General features: G+C 39.8%; 1 protein-coding gene across 4 annotated transcripts in view; it reads left to right on the forward strand.

Moving 5' to 3' along the window:
* The window catches only part of GRM1 (glutamate metabotropic receptor 1), a 176,779-nt gene extending 171,372 nt beyond the window's left edge, over positions 1–5,407 (forward strand). For 2 of the 4 annotated variants that reach the window (XM_079298904.1, XM_079298907.1), the window contains one exon: positions 4,292–5,407. In XM_079298904.1, coding sequence (XP_079155030.1) covers positions 4,292–5,126 — 835 coding nt within the window. In that variant the 3' untranslated portion in view covers positions 5,127–5,407. The remainder of the gene's footprint in view (positions 1–4,291) is intronic. The other 2 variants (XM_079298906.1, XM_079298905.1) reach the window with 1 other exon arrangement.
* The last annotated feature ends 18,263 nt before the right edge of the window (positions 5,408–23,670 follow it).

A 23,670-nucleotide genomic window follows, 5' to 3' on the forward strand; every position in this document is an offset into this window, starting at 1 on the left:
AAAGGACAAAACAGGGGATGAACACTTAACAGATCAAAGAATGTACCTTCCTGTTTTAACAGAAAGGACCCTTTCTCAAGCATTTTGCCTGACTGTGTCTGAAGCCATTTCCCAACCTGTGGGTTCCTGGAGTTAACCTCATCAGAACACATACCACTCTGCTTAACTATTTCATGTGCTGTCAGTTAGGGATTGCTATGCATAAAATGTTCAAGGCAAAAAAAAAAAAAAAGTAGAAACTTTCAGGCACGCCAGACTCAAAGGTGTTTTAATTCTCTGTTTTCTGGATCTCAAGTTATAAGTTTGCTGGTAAACGGATCAGAGAGTTGCACAGACTAACTTACCTTAGACCAATGGGACAATAATTTTTCGCCTCAGAAGCAGTCAGCCTCTGAGATGTAAAGAAACATTTTCTATCCAACCTCTAAAGTAAGGCATCTTCAGAATCCTGCAGTATGGAAAGGAACCAACTGCTGTAGAGCACTCAGATTTGACACTGCTCCAAGGAAGCCAGCAAGGTCAAATCCTCCAGGAACTGCCAAGAGCGGGACTCTGTTCTTGGCCTGAAACTGGACTTGGATCTGGAGAACTCCTGGTCACAATGAGGGGCCAGATTTTGGGCATCTGGAAATACTTAACAATGAACAGTGAGCTGTCTAACAAGTTAAAGGCATGCCCTACTGTTGGGCAGGCATTTGAACCATTTTGAACTGGGTATTTTGAACCATAGTCTCAGACTTGGGTGCATCAGTTCTTTTAAAGAATTTCAGCAGGTAACTATTAGGATCTGATGTTTTCCCTCTTGTTTAGTGTCTATAATAAAGAAAGCAAGCTGAAAGTGCCCCAGAGTCATGCAGAGAGTATGTAACAAAGATCAATGCATGTATAAGAAGCAAAATTTCGAATTACCAAAAATAGCAATAGCTCTGCTCATGAAAATAATAAAAACTCACACAAAAAATATATTTACTTCTATTTCCCCCAAAATACAAAACACATAGATAAAGCTGTGGTGAAAATTGAGAAAAAAGCATCTAAATTCAAAGTATGTTCTTGCCTATAAGCAGAAGCAAATACACCCTATGTGCTGATAGGATATCCAGGAATCTGCCTGAACATGTAAACTAGATGGGAGGATTTGGACAAATAGTACTTGGAGTCTTATACTGGGTATATACAAGTACAAACCATAAGATCTCTTGAGACTCCAAGAAGTTCACTTCTATGCAGAGTGTGAAGTCTACATCCTATGACATATTGAAAGGAGAAAGGACAGAGCAAAGATTAATAAATTCATTGTGGGTATGAACTGGATAATCCTCCTATTCATAAAATCAAGAAATCACCACTCAGTGCCATCTTGTTGCTGTGCAATTAAATATCAGGTTTTTTAATACCCCAACTGTGATCTGGCTTGGTACCCTCTCCTGCCTTTGTGAGGAAAACCATCCCTTCTCCCATTATTCTAGGCAGATTATTTTGATCTTGACCTTCTCCAGTGGATGCTTCCTACAAAAAAGGAGATGACAATCGCTTAGCAAATGTCAGGCTTGCCAACGTTGCTTTGTGCAAATGAGACAACTCCTTCTCTTACTGAGACTCAGTTCAGGTCTGAGGTTTTGCAGACCCATCTTTGCTTTTTATCTAAATGTCAGTGATATTCAAAATGTCTGCTCTTGAATAACAGCATAACAAGTCCTTTTCTTGCATATTATTGATGAATTCTGCCTGAATGGGTCAAACTCGATGTGACCCCCTGGCAGCCATCCAGGAAGACAGACCCCCAATATTTCTATTACAGTCTTGGGACTCCATCTCAAAATGTGACTCATTAAAAGGCCAGAAGTGCTTGGACATGGCAAGAAGAGCAAGTAGAGGGAAAGAGCTGGAACAACAATCTGAGGTGAACAATCCTTGGATCTTGTCAAATGGACAGAGCCACTGCAGCCCTAAAGCTCTTTGTCATGAGGCCATTGGAGCCATGAGCAGGGAGGTCTGGCAAGCAGAGGCAAGATGTGTCAGCAGCACCAGCTCTCCCCAAGGAGCAAATTGCTACCAAACAAATCCTGATGAAATTATTTGCTCACAATTGGACATTGCAGTCCCAGCACAGTTTAAGCATGGTTATGCTTGAGACTATAGAGAGTGCTACAGAAGAAAGAAGTAAGAGCAGAATTTGAGAGAGAGGAAATGAGCTAAATAGGAGCAAGACTTGAGAGAGGTAGTGACTTCCTTAAAATAGCTGTGCTTGCCTTTGATGTAAAATACAAAATCTTGGAAATAAAATGAGATAGAGAAAAAACAGATGGTGTGAGGAGGGATTCAAAAGTGAGGCAATGTACCAGAACTAGGTATGAAGAAATAAGTGGACTTAGCATAAAAGGCAGCAGATAATCATAATATTTTTTTAGAAAAGCCCTTTGCTTAGTGACAGTATCAGCAAAATACAAGAGAACTTGATTTATTTTCCTCTCTGCAAGAAGAGACTTGTTTTGAAGTTAGACTAGACCAAATGTGTTTCTGTGTGAAGAGTTTGCAGTTCTTGGCATGTTAAACATTACTTTAAAAATCTTTCACACCCAAGACTTACACTCATTTGCTTATCTTTATAGCACTTCAAGAAAAAAAAGTCATACCATAACTCATTTGATCAAAACAAGAATGCTTCTAAATCTTCATTCTTATCTTTTCATTGATCACTGTAATATAGAGATTTCCTTCTTCAGCTGGAAGCACAGCTATCTTATCTCTTGGGTTAAAGCTCTAAATCAAAACAGCTCCATCCTTCCAAAACATGTTTTGGGGAGTTATGAGTTTTTTAGATTGGCCCTTTCATGTGCCCCAGTTCCCACAGAGGTGGTGAGTCACAGGTCCAGCACTTGGAGTCTGGAGTTGGAGATGAGCTTCCCCACTTGGACCCACTTAAAATCCTTTATTTTTTTCTCCAGGAGTACTTACTGCTCGACAGAAAAATGGCACATTGTCATATATATTTCTTCTCTGTTTTGACAGACTTACAACACTATGTGTTGTACCAGTCTCTTTCAGCTATGACAAAGTCAGTCAATATGGTTTTTTTTATATAAAATTCAAGTGGCATTTATTTACTCCATAAAAAAGAGAACCATGAGACTGAGCAAGGAAAGCAAAGAACAATACTGCAATGCTGTAGGGGAAGTGATCTCCTCTGGTGTGTGCAGTAGCAGGAGGTGAGGCTGCTGTGCCAGCCTCCCACTCACTTTGTCTCCTATCTGCACGACAGTCTCAGGGCCTGAAATGCAATCCTTTATTTGCTTCAGGTCCAAGGCATGAAACCCGGAGATATGGCTGCTTTGAACAGATCAGGTCAGAATTTCTGTCTCTGGTTTCCACCCAGATGATGTATTTAATAATTTGTGAACCATCTCTTCTGCCTGACCTTCAATTAAACAGTTGCTTGGTCCTCTAAAGCACTGCTGAGCTCCCTGTCCCACCAGCTGCTCACTCAGCTTTCAATGCTGCTGTCTTCAGGGGTACAGGGAAATGCAAAAACCTACAGTTCCTGTGTCAGACCTGACCCTCAGATCCCCACTCAGCCAAACTGCCCAGTCTTTTTATGGGACCTAGCCCGTGTGAGGAGGGTTTGACTCACCATGGTCATGCTGCTGCTTGTTCTTCCTCCCACATAAAACAACTGTTTTCGGTCCCAGAATCTTAGCCTGGTTTGTAAATAACAGTCACCCAGGAAGAAGTGCATTTACCTCCTACCTGAGAGAGGCCCTGGGAGTCTTTCACTTCTCTGTTAGCTAATATGATTCTAGGGGGGAGAGGGAATAAAAGGGAAAGGAGGGGTTAGCAACAATTTATCTCTCTACCCAGTTTGCCGCAGGCTATGACTGTGGGCTGTTTTTCTTACAGCAGCTTGAAAATGTTTCCTATAAGCTTCAAATCAGGCTTAATTAAAGCTTTTTCTGCAACTTTTTTCCTGTGTATTTTCTTCCCCTCTGCAAAATGGTGAGCAAACCTAGACACCAAATGACAGCTCAAGTCCTCAAACCACAGATGGCTCTCCCAGAGCCCTTCCCGCTGGCTAGCCTATCCAGGTTGGCTGTAGGATGGATAACCAACACCACTTTTGGATGAAAATCATTGTGTTGTTTTCTCATATAGTATTTCTGAGAGGACATGAAAAACTGGAGGGGGGAGGCTTACAAATGAGGCAAAGTAATCAGTATTTTTGTAGGCTTGTTTGTTATATTGCCTGTGTCTTCGTAATGTAAATGCAAATAAACCATCTTTATTTTATTCATAGTTCTAATGGAAAGTCTGTGTCATGGTCTGAACCAGGTGGAAGACAAGATCCAAAGGGGGAACATACGTGGCACAGACTCTCAGTGCATGTGAAGAACCAGGAGACAGGGTGCAATCAGACAGCGGTGATCAAACCCCTCACTAAAGACTACCACGGCCAAAGCCTGACTTTTACCGACATCAGCAGTAAGACTCAGTGCAATGTGGTGGAGGAAGAAGATAGAGAGCCCATTCACCTCAACCAGTCCAGCAGTCCTTCCATGGTGGTGCACAGGCGGGTGGCAACGACGCCCCCACTGCAGGCCACAGCGGAGGAAACCCAGCTCTTCTTGCCCGAGCAGTCCCCCAAGACCCTGCCCCTGCAGCCACAGTCTCTCATGGACCAGCTGCAAGGAGTGGTCAACAAGTTTGCCACCGGCATCTCCGACTTCAACGCTGTCCTCCCCACTCCTGGCTCAGGGAATGGCGTGCGGCCCCCCTGCCCACCCCCGCCACCGCAGCAGCCATCTCTGCAGCCTTTCCAGGTGGCTGCCTTCAGCGAGGAGCCCCTGTCTCCCCCGGCTGAGGAGGCAGAGAGTGAGAAGGTGAAGCTCATTCAGGGGTATGTGTATGAAAAGAGCACAGAGGAGGAGGAGGACGAGGAGCCAGCAACCAGCAAACTGACTCTAGAAGACTCTCCGGCACTGACGCCCCCGTCCCCTTTCCGGGATTCGGTGGCTTCGGGCAGCTCTGCGCCCAGCTCCCCTGTGTCAGAGTCTGTGCTCTGCACACCCCCAGATGTGACCTATGCCTCTGTCATCCTGAGGGATTATAAGCAAAGCTCGTCCACTCTGTAGATGCTGCAAGAGACAAGACACGAAGGACTTTGGCAGCTGCCCCCTGGGAGGACTTGCGGAGACAAGAATCCCAGGGCTGTGGGAGAGAGTGCAGAGAACAAAGTGACAAATGACAGGGCAAAAATTTCATCCTGCACTTAAATAACTAAAATGAAACAAAAAGAAAATAAAAAATTCTGAGGGCTCAAGATTCTCTATCTGTTAAAAATAAAAATTTTGTACTTTGGGAAAATGTTAGGAAACTATAACAAAGCACAAACTAAAGGAACAACTTCTATAGCAAAAAACAAAACAAAACAAAACACCAACACACAGGAAAAAAATATAATCACACTTAGTCACACCCTCTCTTGGCAATGCTTGAAAAGGACTCTGGGAAGTGTGACCTGGAGAAGTCATTAGCACACCTCATGACTGCTGTCTGTCTGCTGTGGGAGTAACACCCAGGAGCTAGAAGGGCGGAGTGTGGTCCAGGGGAACAAAACTACTTATATATGAGACATATATGCATAAATATTTTTTTCCTGGTTTCTACAGGTGGCATAACTGTGAAACTTTTCTTGGGGAGAGGAGATGAGGTAATGTGAAATCACATGGCTCTTACTAACTCCTATCTGAAGGATTTGTTCTTCAAACTAGGCTGCTTTTTGGGGGATTTGGGCTTCTTTTAATGCTGATTGTGAACAGAGCAAGAAATATGATCAAGTTATGACTCAAGAAGTTTCTGAAGAAAGCCTTGCCATAGTACTTGTAATATGATAAGGACTTAGAAAAACTGCCCTTTTGTATAAGGTTGCAAACTGTGTGGCTAAACTGTTACACAACATTTCCTGTAGCAGAACAATATTTATTGACTACCTTTTCATAAAACAACATATTTTGCCATGCCATTGAATCATTCCTTTGTGTTACTTTGGAATCAAATGCATTGAGAAATAGCTGTTTACTTAGAACAACAACTGTTAGTCTGGAAGAAAGGCAATTCCACCCTGGGGGTTACGGAGCCTCCAGACAAGAGAGTGAGTTTGTGTATCTGTATGCGTGGGTATGGTATGTGTGAAGAGTAATGTCCAATAACTATCACTGGAAGATTGTCTTATATATTATGAATATTTTTATGTTTAAATCATGTTTTTATATCGCGTTGTTACAAATATTCAATAGATCTTTGAAGGTTTGTATGCTGTGCTAACACATCCTTTTTTCATATACAAGCTGAGAGTTGTTACCCTTATAATAGAGTGCTTTGTTTTGCAAATATTTTATGAAGTAGACATATGATATTAATAACCAGTGCATTGAGAACTTGTTATTTTACATGTTTTGCAGCAAGTGTGGCTAACAAAATAAATAAATAAATAAATAAAAAGAAAAATATCTGTTTTAGGAATCTGGCAGGTGAGAGACAGGAAAGGTGATTCAACTATTTCACTGCTTCAGATAATTTAAAATAGAATCATGTCAGGACAGGAAATTTCATCAGTGCTTAATGTGTGCATAAATTCCCAGGTTTTGCTTTTGGCAATTCTTTTAAATTCTTTATGATATTTAGTTGCATGTTCTTTCCTTATGCTTTCACTTCTTGTATTTAATATACAATATAGCTTAAAGATCACTTCCAGGTGGTTGTAGTTCTGTCATTTATTCCTCCTCCTCCTCTATCTTTCATGTGTTTCCTAGAGATGTGCCTAATTCAAAGCTCCCTAATGACTGGCATAATAAAAGTCCAGGTCTAATTGCTGTAGCCTGAACTTAATTATAATGATGATTACCCCATTTATAAATGTGCTTATTACACATACACAGATCGAGATTTTAGTTGCTATGATCTTTGCTTGTGCTGCTGAATTCAGGTGAGGATAAGGATCTGTCCCACAGTTCCACATTCTATTTAAAAAAATATTTTAAACGAATCTGATCTTGTTAATATAGTTGCAAATCCTGATTTTAATCATGCTTCTTTTGAATATTCTACCAGAGTTTTTCTGAATTAATCATAATTCTACTATTTTTCTTTCTTTTCACTTGAATTTTAAGAAGCCCTGCTCATTATCAATTCTTTTCTGAAGATCCAAATCTCATAGATTTTCCCTAATTATGCAGTATTGGTACTGGAAGGTTTGGCTCATACTCAAAACCAGAGAAAGTCTTTTTTCTCATCTTCATTTCACAGTGTTTGCTTCTTTCAATATTACTTGTGGCCATCCTGATGTGGAAAGCATAAAATGACTTTGCCCAAAGACACACTTTTGTCAGTATATTGATGTCTCTGTAATGAATTGAAGACACCTGAGGGTTAGTTGGTTGATTTTTTGTTGCTTGGGGCTTTTAGGGGGATTTTTTTGTTGTTTCTGCCTCTTTTATTTAAAATGCTGATTACTGCTTAAAGCAGCTAGAAAAATACTGCATCTTCTTTGCTGATCACGGCACTGGCAATGAATTCTAATAATTGTAGTATAAGATCTGCTGTGCTGTTTCCAAAAGCAAAAGTTGTCAGTGGCACAGAGCTGACACTAAGAAGCCAGTCTTTGAAGATATGAGAGAGATAAGAAATATAACAGATTTGTAAAGAAGAGGAGACAGCAATGAGGCAAGGTACTATACTGTTTTCATATCTGTCTGTTTTGAACATATTAAGCACTGATTTTATTACTGCAATGTAAGTATATCATGAGTAGGAGTTTTCTTGAAATTCAGTAGATTAGCTTTTAGTTTGTAATTGTTAAAACTGAAACATACACATACGTAAATATATCTAAAGAGCAAGAATTCACCTTGTATATGCAGCTGTATGAGCTACAAAGCTTTCTGTAGAAGTTCTTTCTTTTGGTCTGTCAAATGCTTGATGAAAACTGCCTTTTTGTCAAAATGATATTGAAAATGCTGTAAAATAAATATTTTCTATTTATTATTTAAAAATAGAATGCCAAAAACTTATTTTTTTTGTTTCTTGAGTAGAAAATAGTCATATGTAATAATTCATCGTTTCAGGCCTTTTCAGCATCACAAATAAGAGATGGTGGGATATTTAAATGGAGGTAGGTATTGACTAAATTATTTCATAAAGGTGAGATGGTGGAGGGTTGGAGGATTTTTGCTTAGATAAAAACTCCCAGCTTTTTGACTTCCTAATAAAATTCAGAAGTGCTGTAACTATGCATTCAGGCAGATAAGTTGTAGAGAGAATTCAATGGAAAATGACAGGAGATGTTGCTTCCCAAGGACATGGGAAAACACCAGCCCTTCTCTGAAAATTGTCTTTGAGATGTTTGCTTCTCCCATCAGAGAAACTGCCATATGTTTTCTTGACAGCTGTAAATGATAGGCGTTGATCCACCCTAGCATATTGTATCCTACCTTTACTGCTTCTGTATATAGCAAAGTACTGGGACTCCTGGCTCCTGCTCTACAACTCACAAACACTGTGGCTTTTTGGTGACTCCTGAACTGCTCTGTGCTTCAGTAAGGTGCTTTTTTGGAGTGCTGCTGGGATTTTCAGAAACAAGTGGCACTAAACATAGAAAATCTAGATATTTTTATATTTACACTTGTGAATAGGCTTGTGACTTCTTTGACTGGATCTGGCCTTGCAAGAGCCCATGTGTGAGGAATCAGTCCACCTACAATTACTGCAATGCAGGAGTACAGACAGTGACATTGCATTCAGTGGTAAGTGCCGAAAGTTTAGTATCTTTGTTCAAAGAGTTCTTTCTTTTTTCTTATCCCCTTTTATTTTTGTTTTGTTCTTTTATTCCATCTATGTCTTAGTAAAAGTTCTGCTGACCAAGTGTATTCAATTACAAAAACATCCTCAGAGAAACACAACACTTACTCCCCTCCACTTACTCCAACTCATACTCTGCTCAATAACTTGGGTCTCCAGGTGTCAGGTACACTTTGCATGGCTACCAAAAGAAAAAGGCAGTGGAAATTTGGGCCCTGGGCTTGTATTCATCACTCTTTAGACAAAAACAGGGAAGCAGGTTGCTAATATCTGTTCTACACAAGGTCTGAGTGACTGTTAAAAATGCTTCTTATATGGATGGGAGTGGGAAAAGTGTGGGTTTGCAGATTGCATTGTTGTGGTAGTTTTTTTCTCAAATCAGTGAGTCACTAGACACTTGGCAAGTATCTGTCTGCAAATCATTGGGAAGGACAAGCAGACACTGTAGCCTATTTTTATCTGTGTAAGATTCCCAACAGGGATATTAGCAAAAAAGAAGATAAAGAAGTCCATACAGCCAAGTGTGTGGTACTACCACAGACCCCATATCTGGACCTGGACTCACATTTTGGAAAACCCTGCAAGCTCCAAAGCAGAGATGGTAGAAGAGAGCAGGAATTACTGGTTGCCACTTCAGTGCTACAGGTAAATTTTATCCTACTAACAAAACAAGTAAGCTATTATTTGCCTTTGCTATTTCAACTTCCAGATCTCAGTAAATCACAGAGAATGGGACTGGTCCCCTGAGAGAGAAGGTCACTCTTTGGTACCAAGTAAGATCATTTGTTTTCTACTTGGTTTCACGGTGGGCGTGAGCAATGTATCTCTACAGAAGTAAAATATCGTTGTGAGTTGTGGGTTTCCATAACCAAAAGGCCTCTAGGTAGGTGGAGAAGCAGCTGGCATGGATACCAGTGCAGACAGATAAGAGTTTAGGAGTGGTATGTATCTATGACATTTAATCCACCCACTTTATTTATTGCACACCGTGCAATGTGTAGGTGGCATAAGATCCATTCCCCCACCTACTCCACAGTATGGTGTGTGGGACTCCTACCTCCCTGTGCTGCTCTGAGGCTGAACCAGGAACAGATCTGTAAGACCTCCCTCCTGGAAAGATGGTGTGCTTGGAGGAGTGGCTCAGGGCAGGAGAGCCTCTGCTCAGCTCCCTGTTTTACTAAGACAGGGTGTCTTTGCAATGCACCAAGAGTGTATTTTCCTTGCAAGCATCACCTAGAGACAGGGGATTTCAGTGCTGTGGCATGCCTCAAAATAAGTCAGTTGTTTAAAAAGAGCTGTTTCCCCAGCTACCCTCCAGCAGCCCATGGTGAGGTGTCCCCCAGTGCAGCTAAACAGACCTGTCAGCCCTACAGCCATAATCCAGGGTGTGATGAGCTGTTGTTTCCAGATGCCCAGCAGCCCATGCTGCCAAATGTCGGTGATACACGTACAGCCCCGAGCAGGTGCTTGGTGGAACTTCATGCTGTCACTCCCTGAGCTGCTGGTGCTCGGAGGTCTGAGTGCACTGAGGGCTTGCTGTGGCCTTCACTGTTCTCAATGACACAGGGAGAAAGAAGGAGCTAAAAGAAAGACAACAACTTGCCTTTATCTCTCTTGCAAGAAAGGCAGGCAGGACCGTTCTGTGGAGCCAGCGGGTTGTCCCTTACAGCTTCTGACAAAGTCCTGACAGCTCCTGTGATTTGTGTCTCAACAGACATAAGGAGTTGGCCCTTCATTCTTTAGCTACTCTTGTTATGTAACACTAACATAGACAGACTGCAAAATTTTCAAGGCAAAATGCTTAAATGGCACCACTGGGAGCAATGTCTCTCATGGAAGCTGAATCTGAGCAATGTTTTCTAAAATGTATGACATAGGAGATTTTTCATGTGTCTTTTAGACTTGAAAATGCACTGACAAATCATCTTTTTATTTAGGGAAGGAAGCAAAAATGAGTCTGTTTTCCTTGGATGTGTTATACATGTTTTGTTTGAATACTTACACAAAACAATTAAACTATATTTTAAATTGGCAGGCATCTTGGTAATTATTCAGCTGTTTTGCTGGGGTTTTTTACGTTTTTTTTTGGTGGGGGGAGTTGGATCGATTTTTTTTCTATTCTGCTTAAAAATAATGCCTAGAATACTTAGCAAGATTATTAACTGTGCCAGGATTTTCATGTGCATCTGTGTGATGCTAATTTAGAAACTGAAGCCTCTAAGTGCCGAGATCCTCAATGTGTGTGAATCAGAGTTAAGTTTTGAATTATGTCATTTTCCTTGAGAAGCTGGCTGAGTACCTGTGCTGTTAACTTTTGAGTTTCCTAAAGATTCATTTCCCACCCCAAGCTCCATTTTGCAGTTGTGAGGATGTAGTTCTTCTCTCTATTTTTGAGGCTGCTTTTGCTCATTTTTCTTATCATTTGATGTGATGCCTTTGCACCAGCCTTGGCACAATCGCAGGGGGAAGTGCCTGTCAGGCTGCAGCTCCCCAACAGTGCCAAGAGATTTTCCTTCTGAGTTCCTTTTCCATTTTGAGAGGTGGTTATGCTGCTTGCCCTGCCCTCCAGTGTGCTGTTTGTGCTTGGGTAACATGGGTGTTGACTTTAAAAACAACAAAATGAGAAAGTTTTGCCCTCCTGTGGTTCCTGACATCAGGATTTATCCAGTTGTGTGTATCCAGTGCTCATCTGGGGCAGTCTGGTGTGCTGTTGAGCATGAACTTGGTGCATAACAGTCTGGCCCTCAGCTCTGTCCCCAGTTCAGCTCTTGATTATTTTAATGGCTTTATGATGTTCATTTATCCAAGAGTATTTCAAAGCTGCATAAGGGAACTGGGTTCAAAATTACAATGGACACAAGTGAAAACCGAGCATAGAAATCCTTTAGATACATTTAAAAACTCAGCTCAGGTCTGGACACAAGAGAAGGGTGTATAAATAAAAGAAGATTTTCACAGCCCTTTTATTTGCTTTCTCACCTTCTCACTCTCAATGCCAGTTCACTCTTGCTCATTCTTACCCAGACTCTTTTTATAGCATACATGTCATAGCTGTGGATGTGGCATCATACAGTTCAATAATTTTGTCTTGGATCCCTCCTTTTTGTTATTTCCAGTTACCTTATGATCGGTGTTACAGAAAGATTTGAAGTATCTGTGAAAGCTTATGGAACAAAAAGATCACACAAGGAGAAGGCACATCAGCTGGGGCAAGCTTAGATGCTGTAGCCATTAAAATCATCAAATAAGACCACAATCCACAACACACTTAACCCTCAGGAGGACAGAAATGCAGGCAGGTCTAAGAAGAACCAATTTTCCCAGAAGATCTGGGCTTTGAATCTCAGCTCCAGAATAAAGCTGTGTCAGATTGCAATACCAGCATTTGCAAAACACTCAGAGCCTTTTCCTTCTTAGTGCTGGGTTGTTTATTTGTTTAAGATAGATACCATCATTTTCAGTGGCTGCTGTGCACAGACATTTCCCCACCACTTACAAAATATTCCAAGCCTTTCTCTCCTTAATGCTGTTTTTTGAGATAGGTGTCATCAGCTTCAATGCAAGACATACCCTGCCCATGGCAGACTGGGCATGGGGCAGTGCTGGAACAGGATCAGACTTGGGTAGCAAAATCTTTCTTTCACAGTGTGCTGCTTTTAGACATCTGTGTTGTTTGTGTTTTCCTTCTGCATTTAGAACTCTCAGAGCCTCAGCACCTCTGTTCATAGCAGCATGAACAATGCACAGCTGGCAAAAACACCACGGCAAGCAGTATTTACTTGCTCAGTTGCTAGGGCTTTCCCTTACCTATGTGCTCCATCTTCCTGTCACAAACAGCTTGTCACCTGTGACACAAAGGAGTAAGCCTGAATGAAGAAACGGGAGACAAACACTTTTCTATGCAAAGGCCTCTTGGTGCTAAAGGCAGATAGTTAGTCAAGAGAGATTTAAGCCTCATGAACATCTTCATTTTCTGTCACAAGTACCTCTGAGATTTTTTTAAACTGATGGCATGGGATCTTACAGAATATGTGTTTACACTTGAGCAGCTTAGCCCCATGTCCTTTCTGCCTCTGATATTCCTGTCATTATTCATCCTGGTACAAGACATTCCAACCCTTCAAAGACTTCTGGAAGTCTATGAGCACTCCTTTCCTAGAGTTTTACAGAGTATAAATAGTTATGGATTCAGTCTGTCTGCAATGTAGCATGTTTGTGTGGGATGTAGCACTGTCCTCCCCACTTGGCAGGTGAGGAGGCTGACACATTGTATACTAACACCAACATTAGCAAATATTTTCCTAAAGCTAAGCACTAAGTTCTTATTTTGACATCTAAAGAAAAAAAAATAGCCTTCTATAAATAGTCTTCTCCTGAAATTAATGGCGGCCACAGATATTGAATATATATATATACATAAAATCTGAGCTGTTGATCTCACTTCTAATAGTTTTAGGTACTTTTCTCTATTGCTCCAAGGCAGGGATCCAGTAGCACAAATGAGGACTGGGCACTGGGCAAAAAGAGAAGAGATTCTTTTCTTTCTACACTGTGATTATTTATGAATACTCATCCTGAACACTAAATCTACACTAATGTGCCTTGGTATGATCTAGCCCCAGACCTAGCATTCTGGAACAGGGCATGCCCAAAGACTGATTATTCATCTGCAGTTTAGAACTCTTTTTTGACATTCCTTAGGTCAAATACTTCCATTATGTCACCACATAACCATCTGCTCTCCCGCTCTTGCAGTGAAGGGAATGTGCTCAGGTAGTGAGCAGCTTCCCAATGCTTTGTTGGTTCCACTGATGAGAAAGTGAGCAAGTTTTCTTTATTCAAATTCTTTTAAATTAATCAAACTAATTTTATGCTCTAACTCTCCTGTGAGACATGGGGCTTAGTCACAGAAAGATGTATATAAAACTAAGAGAGAGAAGGGTCACACCATTAACTATGGGTCCTCATTTTGGCCAAGCTGCTTCAATTTACATAATATTATATTATTATGTAGAAGTCATAAGTAAGATCACAGCTTTGCTACTTTGGTACCACATATGGCTTCCTGGAGATGGAAATAAAGACTAATGTTTAAACTTGATGAAAGACAGTTGTCTGATGTCTTTCAATTCCCCTCTTCATTTACTACATGATTTTCACTTACCACATAATTTTCATTTATTACATGAACATGATTAATTCGTGAAACAAGTTCATCCTGTTACTGAATAGAAAAATAGCCCATAGGAAAATAGTGTTTGCTTCCATTTTAAAAGCTGTCTTTGCTTGTCCATACAAAAGGAACAAAACAAGGTTATGCTTTAATTTAAGCATGTTAGTGCTGTTACTATGGGGAGAACTGACCATTTTTTTCAAGCTGTAACATGGCCTGGGTTTGTACTCAGCAGCAGAGCAGCACCAGCCTCATGGCTGCTGTTCATGGTGTGGGCTGTGTTGATTCATTGCTCAGCCCTGCAGTACCTGAGTGGTGACAAGGAATCCTCAGCCCCACCACAGCCCAGCAGTACAGGATGCTGGGCTGCTTTTGCCAGGGAGTTTACAGCATTTGTTGTTATCTCTGCCTCATCCTGGGAGAAGTGATCTTTGTGTCAGATGTCTCTGCTTCCCCACTGATCTAGAATTTCTCTGCTCCAGGGAGAGGGTCCCAGTCTCCATGCCAAATACCTCCCACCCCTCTGGCAGACACAGCACATGCCTAATCCCCATCGTAAATTCGGACTGAATTTCAGTGCTTGTCAAAGAAAATGTTGGATGTATTTTTTTTAAATGACAAAAGGCTGTTTTTTATCTGAACATTTAAACTTTGAGATTGGTTGAACTGTTGGAAATCAAAGTCCAAATAATTTAACAATGTTTCAAGCAGCTTCAAACAAAATCTTACAGCAGGAGATGCTCTAAGGCTTTAAGGCAATGCCAAGTAGCATTCCTCAGCAACATATGTTGGAGTAGACCATCAGCCAAATTCAGAAGTAAAGGAAAGCACCTTTGCTACTGTAATTCCTGTTCAGTGGCATATTTTTTGGCAGTCCCAAACTACTGTCAAGCAGTCTTTTGAAAATCTAGATGCATCCATTATCTTCTGATGCTTATTCTGACAGTGTGCTATTAAGATGAAAGAAAAGTTATTCATCTGGGAATCACTTGACAATATAAACGGTGCTATTTTGAGCTTTTGTTGCACTACAGTTAATCTAGTGAGAGACAATCAGTTTGGTGGTGGGATTTTGTTTGGGTTTTTTATTTTTTGTTTTGGCTTATTCTATAGCTCATTTAAGAAATCTGGCAACTTCCTTCACTAAGTAGTGCTAGTTTTGATATTCAGTCCCATTATAAAGCCAGTTTTTATCAATTTAGCAAGAAGAATTCTGCAGTAGCTTTTAACAGTGTCACATGCTCAGAATTAATGGGCAAGACACAAAATAAAGGACGTAAAAAGTTCTGCAAAGATTGACAAAGCTCCTTTTTCCCTATAGCTAGTTACATGTGCAGACACTGGCACATCCAGTCTGTTCCATGACGGCATTCCCACCCATTTCCCTTTGGTTTAGTTGTGTGTATGTGCTGTGGGGCCCTGGTATTTCATCAGACACTTTCAGTGGAAGGCAGCATGAAGTGCTGGGGAATGATGTAAGAAGCCACAGAGGAGCCATCAGGTCTCTGGTGTCTCTGTTTTGGTGAAATAAATTACAGATACATGAGAACACCAAGAAGTCCTAACATTTTACTTTATAATCCACATTATTGGTGAGAATGCTACTTATCTAGTACAGATAGATGTAACATGATATAATAATCTCTTATGGATCATTTGCAATGACAAATAACTGGTATTGCCAACTTCTTCTTTTCTCACATCTAAAATAAAACTATGTGAATTTATCTATGGCAAGGAAAAACCTTCCAATCTGTAATCAGAAAAGAAAGAACAATCAAATAGTCCTATGGGTCCAAAATGGAACAAAAGACATCCCATCTTCATTGAGACAGACAAGCATCTCAGTGAAGAAAAAAAGTGTGAGAAAAGAGAAAATGCTGTAAACTCTGATTACTTAGGCAATTTCCCTATAGCTTAAGCAACATATAAGAAGTAAGGGACAAAAAGATTAAAAAATTTAGTTAAACATTTTATCATCTTAAAAAGAGTTCATCTCTTGCCCCTTTTGCTCACCTGAACTTAAAAGAAACATATATATCAGCCAATAGGACAGTAATAAATAAATAGATAAATAAATAAAGCGGCATTTTATGTAATTTCCAAGTACACCATAAAGGGTACTGGGGGTAATCAGGAAGAAACAGTAGATGTGGTTTCATCTTTTTGCTTGGATGCTCCTTCCCTTTTTCTTCTTATTTTGTGATTCCCTCTGAATTGCATATTTTTATCCTATAGATGGGGAACCTGGCATATTTTTGGATTCCATGAATACAGAGCTCATTGTTCCTGAATAAATAAGGCTTCTGTTATTGGAAGGTAGAAAACCAGAGTCTTTTGTATGAATCCATTTTGACAGGTGTATCTCACCTACAGGGTCAGTAGGATATACAGGTAAATCACTCATAGTCAGTGGAATTCATAAAAAGGTCATTGATCAGACACTGTGGTTTCATAACATCACAAAGAAGGCAGTTTTTTATTATTCCACAGTGATGCACTGAGACTCCAGACATCCTAGGGAGTCCTTGAGCACACTCTCTCCATAGGATGCCAATGTACACATGCAGTTGAATGCCAGACCTCTTTTCATCTGGGGTTATTCACAAAGCGTGGTTGGTGATACATAATGTGAGGCTGACAAAGCTGGCAGTATCCTCTTATTAAAAAAAAGACTGAGGTTAAAAAAAGTGAAGCATTTTTCATGGTTCAAAAAAGAAAAACTTCAAAAATATTTTCAGAAAGTATTATCTTGGCTGTGCTCCCAAGCACTTGAGAGCTGACTGCCAAAGTATTAAATCTCCAATAAGATAAAAATATCTGATCATACACACACACACACACACACACACACACACATATTCAATATGCATCTAGAGACCTATTCAAATAATATGAAATTATTCAAACTGGCACAAGCATGAAGCCTGCAGAGAATATGGCAATTCCTTCAGTAACTCTTGCCTTGTCCACAGAAACCTTGCCAGAGTGAAAATCTATAAAAATCCAAGCTCCAAACACATCTCCTGCCTTACTGCCACAGCACAGGAGATGTCTTCCAACAAGACTTTCAGCTTCTTTCCAAATTTAGGGCACAAAGTACATTGCAACACATTACCTCCTACACTAACAGGGGGACTGCAAACATAGGTGATCATGTTTTTCAGCTGTTAGTTTTTAATAATTCTGGAAAATTGCTGTGAGTTCATTTATTAATTAATATTTATTTGTTAAGCTTGTCCTGAAGGCAACTGATATTTTTCATCACTGCCCTATTTCCAGTACCATTTTACTATGACACCACTGAAAAATCCTCTTTTCCCAAAAAGGGAATGAATACTGCCCAAAGGCACAGTCCTAAAGTTCTAAAGACACCATCAAGCCCATGGTTCTAATGGTTCTTCTCTTGGTAAACAAGAAGCTAAACAGCAAGTGTGACTGTAAATGTGGGAATGGATAAAATCAGTGTTTGGCCACAACATGCAATGAGCCCAGAAGCTTTGCAAGTGGCCACATGGTCATGACCATAAACTTCACACCTCAGAGTTTATTAAATATCTCTCTTCTGAACCTAGGAGAGAGAGCAGGGCTTTAATGAAGGCAGGTAGGACCTGGAACTGACAAAGCAATGTTTTCCTCCTGAATAAATATTTCATTAAAAGCTCCATGCCAGTCAGACATTTGTAAGTCAGGATGAGATAGGGAGAACTCTGTAATAAGTAATTAAGTGTCTTGCATAGAGAGATACATCACCACTATTTTATATTATAGGACACATCATAAGTTAAAAAATTACATTAAAAGATAAGTAAGTTAGAGAAGAATCAATGCCTCCAGGTCAAGTGGAGCACTGGCTTCTCCATTAAAACATCTAATTGTGAAGCTTCATACATTTATCCAGAATCTGAGTGTGCATACAGTACAACTGCTCAGAACTGTGCCTCTTGCTTAATTTGAGGAAGATAAACATTCAGCACATTTTAAACTGTCCACATAGAATATTCCTCAGTACTGAGGAGCTACCACCATTTTGCATGAAGAAACACAAGTGTTTTATTTTAGAGTGGTTTGACTCCTAATCTGCATCTGCCTGTGCCTGATGAATCTGTAGTTTGAAAGATTTGAGGTTCCTTTATCCTCTGTGGACAAAGCCTTGTACCAAGCCCTGTATCTTCCCACTATGCCACGGTTTCCTTCCTCCACGTTTTCAGTCAGAGCAAAGGCAGCACCTGATGTACCTCTCTCACCCTCTGCAGCAGCAGTTTGCTATTTATATGTTTATGATTGCCCTTCTGGTGCTGAGGTCAGGGTAGCTGTATGGATTTTGCAGAAGGAAACATTCTGATAAAAACTATGAGCTGTAAGAAACCACAAGGTGTTTATAATCTTTGTGTACACATTTGGAAATTGGGATTTATAATGACAATTGACAGGGTATTAGCTAAAACATCTGTTGAGAACAATATGAAGGCTAGTCTATACTGAAGAGGAGGGTATTGCAAAAATGAGGGACAATGTTATTGCATTTGGAAATTATTTCAGAACTGCTGAAACACCCAGCTACTGTTCATTGCATTTCCAAATTGCTATGTGAACCTGATGGTGAGATACTGAGTCTACAGGTTGTATCACAGTACAAAGAAATACATTTTTCATTCTCTTTTTAGTGTAAAAGTGAACTTTAAAATTATAGGTGTTCATTTGGATAAAATATTTTAAGAACTCTTCCAGTAAAATAAAAAGTTCTCACCATTACATATTTTAATGCTACAATAAGTGAAGGCAAATGTGCTTTAATTATGTGCTGTGATTTGGACTACAATTAAATAATTCAGTTTTTAATTCAGCCACTCCACTATTTTGGTGTTTAGATTAAAACAAACAAACAAACAAAAAAAAATCCAACAAAATAACCAAGAAGTCATAAAACAAAACAAAACAAAAAAGAAGTCAGAATGAGTTTCTCTTAGATAGACAATATTTCACAGGAGGATTGACAAATGCAAAGATCTCACTGGGTTGTTTATAAACAACAATATCATTTGAATCTAAGCTGAGCAAAATTAGCTATCAAAAGCTTTTGTCCTTCTCATGTCAACATGACTGCAACATTAATTTGCAAAGGTCACAGATCAAAGTATACAATAGACAGTGACATTTGAACTGCCATTTTTATTAATGGCATCACTATACTTTGAAAGACAATTCCATACATAGACATGGAAATAATTCAAGATTGATTTTAAAAAGCACAGGGCAGTAAATCACGATTTTAAATTTTTTTTTTTAATAGAGAGAAGGCCATTAGCTTTTGCACACAATCTGCTTGATAGGACTACTTGGAGAAATCCAGTCTGAGTTTGCCCATGCTAATTTTCTTAATGATGTTTCTTCCATCTGTGTTACCCCAAAGGACAATTTCTTCATGAGTTTGGAAGCTGGATTTTCAGAATCGCACCAACACTCCAGTAAGGATAAAGGCTTTTGCAGGTGAGAAGGCAGCTCAGCATTACAGAGCTCTCTTTGCAGAGGAGCCTCTCTGATAGGAGGTTGAGACATTTCTGTGGGTTTGATTTTGCTTCTTCCCAGTGCACAAAGCTTGCCAATACCAGGGAATTCACTTTCAAGGTGCTGGCACTGTATGACCTTTCAAATTCACTTCATGTGGAGCAGATGAGAGGTGTCCTTAGCATGGAGGCTGCAATCAGGCTGTTTGCAGAATGCAGCAAATGTGACAAGGACAATTGTCAGGCAGCATCAGGAAGGGGTGAGGCTTCTGCAGCTCCAGCTCTGCATGTGCTGCTTTATGCAGAAGCCCCAGTGGCTACAGGGATACTAAAAAGACTAAATCAGATCCAATACCTGTCCCTGAATCATACTGGAACAGCACAGCTCAAACATCTGCAGTTAAAATTCCTTATTTCTCCAACACATGATTGTCATTCTTGCATTTGGGGATGGCTCCTGTCCCATGATAGTATTTGAGGTATTTCCCCAACACAAAGGAACTTCTTGGAGAACTCCTCTTCATTTTTTGGCCTATACCAAAAAACAAGATGGCATCTTCCTTAATTTTGCTTATACAAGGAAAAATACGAACAGATAAGCTCATGGAGTTCCTTAGTACTTGAAATTGGTTGGTTTGAGATTGGCCAACTTAAGAAATGTAAAAATGTATATGTTAGAGGAACACAGGACTGCACTTGAGTGGTGGTGGGAGCATGGTTCCTTTTAATTTTCTGTGTATTTTAGTGCCATGCACAAAACAAAATGTTATTCTGTTCAATCACTGGCCTTTTTAAGAGCATACATGACAATAGGTATCAGCTGCAGAGAAAAATTCAATGAAAGCTTGCTGGAAGCCACAGCAGATAGAAACTCCAATCCATAGATTAGCATTTCAGGGTTATTATTCTTCAGGCTGTGCAGATGGTGGCTTGCCTAGTGCCTGCTCTTTTCAGGCACTGGCTCTAGTTTCAGACACTATCCATGCCTTATCTCATTTGCATCATTTTAATTTAAAACAATAGTCTTTAAATTTCACACATTTCCAAGCTCAAAGGTGCCAGAATGACCTGGATAATGGCAGACACCTGGAGAGAAATACAGACAGAATCTGGAAGTGCTATAGATTATGCTTATTCAGGCTCCAAGATTTCCAGTAATCTCTGGCTTAAAACTCTCTTCTCTCCCCAGAGAAGATATATATTTCATTGCACTTCCATGCTTCTGAAAGCACTGATGCCAAGAGCAAAGCCAATAACCTTCTCAGTCAGGAGGAATTGGGTTACTGATCTTGGTACTCAAAAGGTGCTGTGACCTGCACGTAGGACCAGTCTTGTTAATCAGATACACTCTTCTATACTGAGAGTCTAAAAATATTTTAATTTATGGAGTCTATTATGTTGATTCATTTTTGTTGACACTTCAGGATTTCAAAATCTGCCAAGAGGTTAAAGTCCTGGAAATTGTGGCCAGCTTGATACGAAGCTCCTGGACTCGAGAGACATTGGATATTAAAGAGGGAGGCAGGTGCAGGAAACAAAGCTTGGAATGTGGCAGGGACAGGAAATGGCAGTGCCAAGAGAGCAGCAGCACCCAGCTGCTGTGGATGGGCTGTGCAGAGGCCAGCCTGCATCAACCTGCTGTCAAGCAAAAACAGCTCTGAGAAACTCCTGATTTCCCTTGCATTTGGATGAAATGCTCAGCACAGCCCTCCTTGGGGTTACTGCAGGAAACAATTCCCTGTCTGCTTCTCCTCTGCCCTTTAACTCTGATCTTTATCAGCATGATGTAGTTTTCAGTCCAAACACAAAATCATGGCCAGCTTCTGTGCTGGGTGACAGTGAGACTTCAGCTCATGCCTGTGATTGCACTAGGAGGAAGGTACTGGCTGCATTATCTACAGGTAGGTAATGGAATGGACTGAAATGTGTTTTGCCCTCCTGGGGAGCACAGCCATCCACACCCTGCCCTGTTCCTGTGAGCATCCCAGCTGTCAAGGCTAGAGGGAAGACTGGAGATTTTTATACCCTTCTGAGTAAGTGGCTGTGAATTTTCAGCTAGAGGCAGCACTGCCAGTGGTATTTTTAGTTTCTAAAGAGTAACTACTAGTACTACTTTCCACAGTGCTCTATTACTTTTCCAAAAGGTGAAGACCAAAGACAAACAGATGCTGCAGTGTGTTCAAGGGTTCCTCTTCAGTGGCTGTTAGGAGCTGCTCATAGAAAGCATTGCCAGAGATTTTTTCATGTTGAATGAACTCCACAAGGTACATGGGTGAAAAACACAGCATATAGGAGGTATCATGCTGAAATCCACTGCATAATTCTGACCACCTCCTTCCTTCTGAGCCACACAATGCACCAGGCTATATGACTACGTGCAGGACAAGTTCAAGACAAAAGACCAATGACAATAGGTAGAGCAATCTCTCTATTTTTTAACTCTAGTCACCTAACAAGTGAACATCCGATTATTTTTTAATACAAAATATCAATGCTCTGATGAGTTCTTGCCTGCGACTCACCTTGCAATACAAAATAATACAAGTAAACTTCATTTAAGGTCTTGTTCTGAATCAAGAGGTTCTCCATTCTATTCTATTGCCTATATTTATAGAGCCTGACAATTACTATTATTGTAATATTATACTGATTATGAACAGAAAAACCACTCTAGGTGCAACTACTTTTTCATGAAAGTTTCATCAAAACAGAAACATTGCCTTCTTAGAGTTTTTACTCACTAGTTTCCAACCAAAACTAAATTCTTAAATACCTTCTCAGTCATTCCTGTCTAAAAATTAATATTATCAAGTTTCAGGTAATGCATGCATAAGCCTTAAAATTTGCAGGAAAACCAGGGTTGTAGAACAGCCTTGGAGCCCAGGGTCAGTATGGCACTGGTGCCACATTTACCTCCTAGCTCTTAAGTTTACATGCTCTTCACAAATAAGCATGCCTTTTCTTCAAATAGATTTGATTGGAGTTCATACCCATGTTATAAATTCATATAGGTTTAACTATTTTGCTTTTTGTTCCAAGAGAGAAAAGCAAGCAGAAATAGTTGGGGGAAAAAAACCAAACAAACCGCACTTCAAAGTATTTTATATAATATTTTTCAGGAAACTCCTAATCCTCTAAGTGCTAGTACTTTTTTAAACATTCTGATAGTTAAATGGTTTGACTTTCTGATGTAAAGGTCTTTTACCTAAATTTCCTTCTACTTAATTTTCTAGGGACTCAGAGCCCTCAAAATGGGATTTAAAAAATCATTTTTATATTAGTATTTTTCTGGAAATTTTTTTTCAATTTATCCAGTCTAAAATGAATTGAAAATCCAGTTTAGTACTGTTTTCTCTATTGATAACTGACTGTGCAAGTAACATCACCTGGTGATCAGTTCATCTTCTTTTAAATGAGAAGAACAATCCTTCATAATCCCATTTCTCTTTCTCTTGGTTGAAGAGACTCCCCTTCACTATGCTCAGGGATCCCATGGAATGTCCATCCTCCAAGTGCTCTTGGACTTAATATAATAATACATTTAATATCACTGAAGTGGAACCAAAGAGTCTTTCTCTTGCCTAATATTTACATGCATGATCAAGTATTTTCAGAACATTTCTCATCTCAGTATATTTAAAACTGAGTCTAGCTTTCATTTTGCTCTTATGAGGCAGCCATTCCAGATTAAAACTACTTTATTTTGATCTTATTTTCATAATTACATTAAGGTTTTCTCATATTCACTTTCATTAAACTGTATTAAGTCTTCACTTTATTAAACTGTGATTCCCCTAGGTTAGGAAAGAGGAATTGCAACAGCATGTGAATATTTCCATATTGAACTGACTTCTTTTTGCTCAGAGCTGTATTACTTAATAATTTTAAGATCATTCCAGTGATGAAAAAAAATCCAGTTTCTTAGTATCACTCATGCCTACAAGACTTAAGCATAAAGTTTCTTAAAAATAAAAGCAGCAACATTACAAAAGCACCAAAATGCATTTCTACATGGTGCTCACCTGAAGATACATGAGAGCTGCCTAGCCTTGAACACTGTGATCATCCCACAGCAACAACACACAGCTGTGTCCTGCTCCTAAATTTTCTTCAGGCTTGCACTGCAAACTTTGTTACATC

The sequence above is a fragment of the Erithacus rubecula genome (genome assembly GCF_903797595.1).
Source record: "Erithacus rubecula genome assembly, chromosome: 2".
Classification (NCBI taxonomy): Eukaryota; Metazoa; Chordata; class Aves; order Passeriformes; family Muscicapidae; genus Erithacus; species Erithacus rubecula.